The following is a 10,000-nucleotide window of genomic DNA, read 5'->3' as shown; positions in this document are numbered from 1 at the left end:
ATATGTGTGTGTGTGTGTGTGTGTGTGTGTGTGTGTGTGTGTGCGTGTGTGTGCGTGCGCGCGTGTGTGTGTGGTTGTGTGTCTGTATGTATATACGCACATATAAAAATAATACACAAAAAAACAAACACAACGATCAAACAACCACACAACTAACCCCCCCCTTCCCATCCCTCCCCCCCTCCCCACACCCCCGCCAAAAAAACTAACAACCTCAAACGCACACAAGACGAAAGGGAAGGGAGACGCCCAGCAGACGATGAAAAGCGAAACCGGGCGAAAACAAACAGGATAAAGGAGAAATAACGAGACGATGGCAGACGAGAGGGAGGCGTGAGCGGCGAGCGTGCACACGCGGCCGGGCCAGGGGGCAGACTGAGGGAAATAGTTGGCGGAAGGGACGGTAGATGGCGTGCGTGTGCGTGTGATTGGGCGCGGGAGAGATGTAGATATGGAGGGAAAGGGAGAAAGAAAGAGAGAAAGAAAGAATGAGAGAGAGAGAGGGGGGGGAGGGGGAGGGAGAGAGAGAGAGAGAGAGAGAGAGAGAGAGAGAGAGAGAGAGAGAGAGAGAGAGAGAGAGAGAGAGAGAGAGAGAGAGAGAGAGAGAAAGAGAGAGAGAGAGAGAGAGAAAGAGAGAGAGAGAGAGAGAGAGAGAGAGAGAGAGAGAGAGAGGAGGGAGGGGAGGGAGAGAGGAGGAGGGGAGGGAGAGAGGAGGGAGGGGAGGGGAGAGAGGAGGGAGGGGGAGGGGAGAGAGGAGGGGAGGGGAGGAGGAGGGAGGGAGGGGAGGGGAGGGAGGGAGGGAGGGGGAGGGAGGGGAGGGAGGAGGGAGGGAGGGAGGGGAGGGAGGGAGGGAGGGAGGGAGGGAGGGAGGGAGAGAGAGAGAGAGAGAGAGAGAGAGAGAGAGAAGAGAAAGGGAGAGGAAAAGAGAGAGAAAGACAGAGAGATATATAGATATAGAAAAAGAGACAGAGGCGAGATAGGCAAGCATATGATGATAAAAAAAAAAAAAAAAAAAAAAAAAAAAAAACGAAATCAAAACGGACAACGCAAAAAATCGAAAAAAAACGAAAAAATCGAGAAAAAAAATCATAAACAAACCTTAACGGCGACCCCTCCAATATCCCCGTTTATTTTGCGAGGGCCGTGTTTGTCTCGCCCCTCACCTTCTGTCAGTCGAGCATGGCGTTTATTTGCCCGTTTGCGATCTGTTTGTTTCTTCTGTTTAGACCACGTGTGGGGTACTGTTGCCGATGTTAAACACACTTAATACCAGAAGGTATTTGGATTTCGGCTTAAAAAGTGTATATGTTTGTGCAATGGCCAGTGGATGCGATCGGGTTCCTCCTCGCGAGCGATGCCACCCACGGGGATGCAGGTGGCGGGCGGGACGGGCGAACGGGGGGAGAGGGAGAGGTAGATGGATAGACAGAAAGAGAGAAGGAGAGGGAGAGGAGAGGGAGAGGGAAGGGAGGGAAGGAGATGAGAGGGAGAGGGAGAGGGTGAGGAGAGGGAGGGAGAGAGAGGAGAGGGAGGGAGAGAAAGGAGAGGGGCAGAGGGAGAGGGAAGGAGAGAGAGGAAGGGACGGTGAGAGGGAAGGAGAGAGAGGAGATGAGAGGGAGAGGGAGAGGGAAAGGAGAGAGAGGGAGAGAGAGAGGAGAGGGGAGAAGGAAGAGGGAGAGAGGGAGAGATAGAGAAAGGGAGACACACACACACACACACACACACACACACACACACACACAGAAGAGAAAGAGAGAGAGAGTGCGAGGAAGGGAGAGGAAGAATGAAGGATGGAGTGAAAGAGTGAGGTGAGGAGGGAGGATAGGGAGGGAGAGAAAAAAAAAATGGAATGTTTGCGTTGACGGAAACAATAAACCATGTTGCCGATCGAGGTAAAAAGTCAACCCTTTTGCCGGGGTTGAATCCCAAGGCACCAAAAGCTTCGGCCAAGATTCAGTTTTGTTGGCACGCCCAGACTGATCTCATTAAAGCACTGATCATCTCTCTCTCTCTTCCTCTTTATCTTTATCTCTCTCTCTCTTCCTCTTTATCTCTCTCTCTTCCTCTTTATCTCTCTCCCTCACTTTCTTTCTTTCTCTCTCTCTCTCTCTCTTCCTCTTTATCTCTCTCCCTCACTTTCTTTCTTTCTCTCTCTCTCTCTCTTCCTCTAGTCCTCTCTCTCTCTCACTTTCTTTCTCTCTCTCTCTCTCTTCCTCTAGTCCTCTCTCTCTCTCACTTTCTTTCTCTGTCTCTGTCTCTCTCTCTCTCTCTCTCTCTCTCTCTCTCTCTCTCTCTCTCTTAACACATTTCCCCGAGGTCAAATGCGAGTCAATTTGTACCAAGTTCGAGTAATATTTACATTTCATCAAAAAGCTAATTTACACCTGATTTGAAGTTTATAAGAATCATATCAAATTTCCTTGAAAACCATCCGGCACCGGCTTCAAACTTATTAAATCGGCACTAACCCTCCATAAACCGGCAATCAACCCCAATAAACCGTCACCAACCCTCAATAAACCAGCACCCTACCTCAATAATCCGGCACCCTACCTCAATCATCCGGCACCCTACCTCAATCATCCGGCACCAAACCTTAACAAACCGGCCCCAACCCTCAATAAAGCGGCACTAAAACCCAATAAACCATCCCACAATAATACGGTACCAGACCTCATTAAACCGGCTCCAAACCTCAATAATCCGGCACCGTACTTCAAAAAACCGGCACCAAGCTTCAAAAAACCGGCAGCCGTCTCATTACGTTCGCTTCGTTTAGGATTTAACGCTTGCGGTGATTACCCGGATTTACGGCAGACGAACGGCGGGGAAACACCTTGCAGAAACGATGATTTTCTTGTTTCTTGCTTATTATCTCTTTTTGTCTCGCTGACGGATGAGGAAGAGGGAGGGAAAGAGGGAGATAGTGAGGGAGGTGAGAAGACAAATGAGATGAGATTGAAAGGATGGGGAGAACGAGGGAAGGGAAATGATACAGTGAGGAGAAAATAAGAAAAAGAGGAGAGAGAGAGAGAGAGAGAGAGAGAGAGAGAGAGAGAGAGAGAGAGAGAGAGAGAGAGAGAGAGAGAGACAGAGAGAGAGAGCGTGCGGGGGGCGAAAGCTAAGGAAGACTAAAGAGAAAGAGAAAAGGGAAGATAGGAAAGAAAGGAAGAATGGGAAGAGAAACAGGTTATAAAAGGAAGAGTAGAGAGAGACGAGAACAAAGAAGACAATTTACAAAGACGGAATCGGAAGATCAAGACAAGGAAGAAGAGGTAGAGAAGAAAAAAACAGAGAGGAGCGATAAGAAGACGAAAAACGAAAGAAAGAAAAGGCAAAAAAAATATAGGTAGAAACAGAAGAAAAAGACAGCAAAGGAAACAGAAATAAACGAAAGAGAGAGAAACAACGAGAGTACAAGGAGAAGGAAATAGAAAGAATGAAGATTGGGAGACAGGAAAATGAGATAAAAAACACAAAACCCATACCGAAAAGAAAGAAAAAAAGAAGTAATGGCGATAACAAGATAAACGAATCACAAAAAGGAAGAAAAAAAATAAAATGAAAAAATACAATACAAAGATAATAACAACAAGAATGAAAAAAAAAGAATCAAAAACATTCACCAATAGTAAAAAAAAACATAAACAAACAAAAATAACACAACGACGACCCTCGTAACAAACCCACAGAAATAACGACAACTACGACAAATTTCACAAAGAACGCCAGATCCAACCAAGGTGTGGACACTCCCCCCTCCCCCCCCCCCTTTTTTTTTTTACTCCATTTACAAGACAAAGGAATCAATTTGCGGTTCAATCTCGTCGCGGCTAATGGGTAATCACAGCCGGGTCTCCAGTCCCTTCATTAACACCGGCGAGGTTGATGCTGTTCCGCCATCTTGCGCCATCCGTCATGTCGGCGATCGCGTCGGCGGTAGTTGGTCGGCGATCGGGAGGGCGAGATCGCTCCGAAGAGAAGTCGGGAAGAGAAGTCGGGGTTCGACATATTGCCGACGTGTTTGTCGGGGGTGGGGGTGGGGGGGGGGTGTATGTGTGTCGGGGGGTGGGGGTGTGTATGTGTGTCGGGGTGGGGGTGGGGCGTGTATGTGTGTGTGTGTGAGGATGTTCCGCCATCTTGCGCCATCCGTCATGTCGGCGATCGGGAGGGCGAGATCGCTCCGAAGAGAAGTCGGGGTTCGAGATATTGCCGACGTGTGTTTGTCGGGGGAGGGGAGGGGGCGAGTATGTATGCTCGGGGGTGGGGTGGGCGCGTGTATGTGTGTCGGGGTGGGGTGGGGTGTGTGTGTGTGTGTGTGTGTGTGTGTGTGTGTGTGTGTGTGTGTGTGTGTGTGTGTGTGTGTGTGTGTGTGTGTGTGTGTGTGTGTGCGTGTGCGTGTGCGTGTGTGTGTGTGTGCGTGTGCGTGTGCGTGTGCGCGTGTGTGTACATTATATATGAGTATATATACATATATATATATATATATACATATATATATATATATATATATATATATATATATATATATATATATATATATGAATACACATATACTTATGCAAATAGGCATGCGCGTGCGTATGCATACTGACCCGAGACGCACACACGTATCTACGCCCGCAAGAAAGGAAATACTGAACTCGCAGTCCTTTTGGTGCGGACGCCTGAGGAGGGATAAAGTTACTCTCGAAACGCCGCGTCTATTTCATTTCTTACTGGATTTAATTGTCTTTTTCTTATCAATCTATTTACTTTATTTATTATTATTATTATCATTATTATCATTATTATTATTATTATTATTGCCATGCTATCGTGTTCTTGCAATGTGATAAATTTCAAGATTTTCCGGCAATGCAATTCGCGAATTTTGTTTATTTTGAGCGAGACTCGTGTTTGTAAATATGCAAATACGAAACTACACCAGTGATCACAACGAGTACAATAAACCGATGAATAAATACATGCGTAAATAATCAAATAAATGAGTAATTAAATAAATGAGTAAATAGATAAATGAGAAAGTAGATAAATCAGTAAATAAATGTGTAAAAAAATAAATGAGTAAATAAATAAATGAGCAATTAAATAAATTAGTAAATAGATAAATGAGTAAATAAATAAATAAACAAGTAAATCAAGAAAATGAGTAAATAAATAAATAAACAAGTAAATCAAGAAAATGAGTAAATAAATAAATAAACAAGTAAATCAAGAAAATGAGTAAATAAATAAATAAACAAGTAAATCAAGAAAATGAGTAAATAAAAATACATAAACAAAATAAATGAGTAAAACACTAAAACATGCAAATAATCAGAGTAAAAAATACAAACAAAAAAGACATAAAATACATAAACAAAATAAATGAGAAATTCAACAAAACGTGCAAATAAACAGTGAGTAAAGTAATAATAATAATAACAATAATAATAATAACAATAATAATAATAATAATAATAATAATAATAATAATGTTAATACTACTACTATTAATAATAATAATTATGTTAATAATAATAATAATAATAATAATAATAATAATAATAATAATAATAATAATAATAATAATAACAATAACAAAGAAAAAAAATAGTAACCGAATCATGTTAATAATAATAATAATAATAATAATAATAATAATAATAATAATAATAATAGTAATAATAATAATAATAATAATAACAATAACAGAAAAAAAATCAGTAACCGAATCAGACAACAAAACAACACGAAAATCGACAGAACGAAAAAAAAAAAAAAAAAAAAAAAAAAAAAAAAAAAAAAAAAATCCAACTTACATGTCGAACATTTCTATCTTGACGGAAATCGCCGCCCGCAGCACGGCCGCGTGGGCGAGCAGTGCCGCTGGCTGCAGGATGTTGGCGCCCTGGTCTTTGGGCGTGAGGATAAGGATCTGCTTGGTGGTGCCTGCGCCCTCGCCCAGACTCTTCTCCACGTACTCCAGTTCCTTCTCCAACCGGCCGCCCTCTGGAGATAAGGAGAGAGAAAGAAAGGGTTAAGAGATTGTGGGATTAGGGATTAGGTCTCGCGGTCCGAAGACGTTTGGAGGGCGGCTGAGGGCGTGCGTGACAGACACTGTGGATGATGGCTATATTAAATGAGGAGACGACGCGTTCATAATGTACATGGACATGAAGAATATATAAAGGTATAATGTACGTATATAGATAAAAAGATACATGAAGAATATATAAAGGTATAATATACGTATATAGATAAACAGATACATAGAGAAATAGATGCATAGATACAAAAAGAAATAGATGGAAAGATACGTAGAAACAGAGATATAATGATAGGTAAACAGATTATATATATATATATATATATATATATATATATATATATATATATACATATATATACATATATATATATATATATATATATATATATATATATATATATATATATATATATATATATATATAAGTCAGCTATAGAGTACATGTGAATATACATATTTTACATACGAAACCGACTGCCAAATCGTGCCAACCACACAGAGAAAAAATGGCACTAAAATGACAAATAATTTCCTCTTTTGAAGAGATCCGCGAGAGCAATTGCCAGTGCTTCTTCTTATCCGCTTACACCACACGCACACACGCACACCAACACGCGCACATGAAGACGAGGAAAACGGCATAGGCCTATATACACGCACACACGCACACCAACACGCGCACATGAAGACGAGGAAAACGGCATAGGCCTATATACACGCACACACGCACACCAACACGCGCACATGAAGACGAGGAAAACGGCATAGGCCTATATACACGTACACACGCACACCAACACGCGCATGAAGACGAGGAAAACGGCATAGGCCTATATACACGCACACGCGCACATGAAGACGAGGAAAACGGCATAGGCCTATATACACGCACACCAACACGCGCACATGAAGACGAGGAAAACGGCATAGGCATATATACACGTACACACACACACCAACACGCGCACACGAAGACGAGGAAAACGGCATAGGCCTACATCCATCTCCAGCCACTGTGTGAATGACGTGCGTCCGCTGTGGGCGACTTGGAACCCCGGATATGTGTCGTATCCCGCCCATAAAGCCATCACTCAGGCATTATGCATTGGGGACGCTACCTCGCTGCCCCGACGCCCACACCGCCCCCCCCCCCCCCCGACAGGTGGTCCTCGGCCCCGCCCGCCCTTTAGCTTTTTTTTTTTTACTCGTTTACTCCAGCTGTGGGAGAAGGCGGGCGGTTTTTCCATGTTTTTCCTTCTTTAAATTCATTTTTTTTATCTTCTTCCCTTTGACTTTTTTTCATTTCTCGTCCGGTCTTTTTTTCCTTTCTTTCCATCCCTTCGCATCTCTCTCTCATTTTCTTTCATATTTCTCTCTCTCTCTCTCTTTCTCTCTCTCTCTTCATCGGTTGCATAACTTCATGTCTTATCGAGCTTACAATATATATATACATATACATACATACATACACACACACACACACACAAACACACACACTCACTCACACCCACACACACACTCACACCAACACACAAACATACACCCACACACACACACACACACACACACAAACACACACTCACATCCACACACAAACATACACACACACTCACCCACACCCACATCCACACCCACACACACACACACACATACACACACACACACACACACACGCACACACGCACACCCACACAAACATACACACCCACACAAACATACACACACATGCATATATATATTCTCTCCCTCCCTCCCTCCCTCCTTCCCTCCTTCCCTCCCTCGACAGCACGGTGACATCCCTACTCTTCCGAACTTCGCAAAAACCGCCAGTAATGTCAATCGTCCATAAATTGGCATAACTCTTGCTCAGATGACATTTTTGTATCATATGTTTTTTCCTTTTTTTATAATTATTATTATTTTTTTTTATTTTTTTTTTTTTTGGGGGGGGGTGGAGTGCCAGGAATGAAAATCACGTGACAGATGCGGAGGATGGGGATGGCATTGGGGAGGGGAGAGGTGGGGGAGGGGGGGGAGGACTGAGAATGGGGAAGGAGGCTAAATTCCGGTCATGGGTCATGCGGGACGAGGCAGAGTCTGTCGGCGCTCCAGAGGTCGTTTGAAGAAGAGTGTGTGTGTGTGTGTCTGTGTGTGTGTGTGTGTGTGTGTGTGTGTGTGTGTTTGTGTGTGTGCCTGTACGTGTGCATGTGCGTGTACGTATACGTGTGTGTGCGTGCGTGTGTGCGTGTCCGTGTCCGTGTCCGTGTACGTGTCCGTGTCCGTGTGTGTACGGCTTCACTGCCTCGAATATCAATCGGTGCCAGTGATGGACGTGTTGATAAGATCGAAAACGCGTCCGGGATTGTTTACATATATTAATATGCAGTATATAAATCCATGCACTGAATAAGAACACACACCACGAACACCCACAGAAGCAGGCGCACACACAGAAGAGAAAGGGAGAATAAAGATAGGAGAGGGAGAAAGAAGAGAAGTACTCGAGATGTGGAGAAAAAGAGAGAGAGAGAGAGAGAGAGAGAGAGAGAGAGAGAGAGAGAGAGAGAGAGAGAGAGAGAGAGAGAGAGAGAGAGAGAGAAAACAAATACGCACCCATAAATAAATAAATGCATAAAAAAGAAACATGTTTCTAAAAAAAATATTTCGGTCCACCAACATATATCCCGATTCAAGCGAAAGAAAAACTTCAGTTCCAAATTCTGATATACTTAAATAATTCACATAATGACTATAGGCCTATAGATGAATATAGGCCTATTCCGTTTTCCTCGTACATGGAGCGACTGAAAGAAAATCAATTTACAAAACCTCTTCATTAGGCCTCCATCACGTCCTCCCAAGACAAACAAACAAACAAAAAAATCGGTTTTCGGAACCCTAAGGCAATTAATCCTTTTGAGCTACACTTCGCGGGCGGTCAGGTCAGAGCCGCAGGCCATAGTGAGGTCAGGTCACGAGGCAGCGAAGTCCCAGGAGGTTAATTAAGACAGCGCCTCCATGAGAACACGTGAAGGCGGGAGCGTCCAGATACCCCTTCCTGATAAATAAATCAAGGCAAATAGCACTCACAGACATACAGCAACACCTCAGAATCAGCCACAAGTATGAATGGACACTGCTTTCCACGGCGGACAAGTTGGATCTTTAGTATCTATCAAAAGGTCGATAGCATTCTATCCAGTGAGAGCCGAGTTGGATTAACCTAAGTAAGAGCTGTTAAAAACACACAAGCTCTTCTCGGGAATAATATTTCGTCGAGTTATAGCTTAAAGGAATCGAAGATGAAATCGAGGACGATTCCGAAACTGTTGTCTCACTTTCATCAATAAATCTAGTTTGTGCATTGTGGGTTTTTCTTCCAGCTTAAAGGAATATGAATTTCTGTCGAAAACCTGGCAGGAGAATGCGTGTGGTAAGTCTCTAAGCAGGAAGATTCCATCGGCTCTCGTGTTTTTAATTCCGTCTCGAAAAGACTGGTTCTCATTTTCTTTGTTGAGTTTAATGGGAAACATCAAATTTCCATGAACAAATCTTGCTTCCAACTCGCCTTGGTCTTACTCATCATCTAACGAGAATAAGCGGAGTTGTAAATGTTAAACCGTGCTATTCAACATTTACAATTTGCCACGAAGCCTAATAGACATGCAAGGAGGTGTTCCCGGCGCCTTACAATTCTTCCATATACGCCAGATAATCAAACATAAACAGGGTTACCGTTAGTAGTCGCCGTCCTGGCCCGGAGGTCCCCCACACACGCGCCCAGACCGACGTCAACGCGAAACGACCCAAGTGGCGGTCCCCCACCCCACACGTCCAGAGGCCCGGAGTCCCAAATTTGGTAGTTATGATGGAGAAATAAGCAGTCTCGGTCATCAAGAGCTGTTTCCCCGACTTTCTCTCCTCTGTTAATTCCTTCCAGCGGCCGTTACACATTCCCGACTTGTG

At 43.6% G+C, this 10,000-nt stretch overlaps 1 protein-coding gene across 1 annotated transcript in view; it reads right to left on the bottom strand.

Moving 5' to 3' along the window:
• Positions 1 to 10,000, bottom strand: part of ptc (protein patched) — a 138,932-nt gene that overhangs the window by 79,647 nt on the left and 49,285 nt on the right. Inside the window, exon 3 of the mRNA XM_070137119.1 lies at positions 5,805 to 5,994. Within this exon, the coding sequence (XP_069993220.1) occupies positions 5,805 to 5,994 (190 nt within the window). The remainder of the gene's footprint in view (positions 1 to 5,804; positions 5,995 to 10,000) is intronic.

The sequence above is a fragment of the Penaeus vannamei genome, chromosome 22 (assembly GCF_042767895.1).
Source record: "Penaeus vannamei isolate JL-2024 chromosome 22, ASM4276789v1, whole genome shotgun sequence".
NCBI classification, from domain to species: Eukaryota; Metazoa; Arthropoda; class Malacostraca; order Decapoda; family Penaeidae; genus Penaeus; species Penaeus vannamei.
This window is presented reverse-complemented; position numbering and strand designations above follow the sequence as displayed.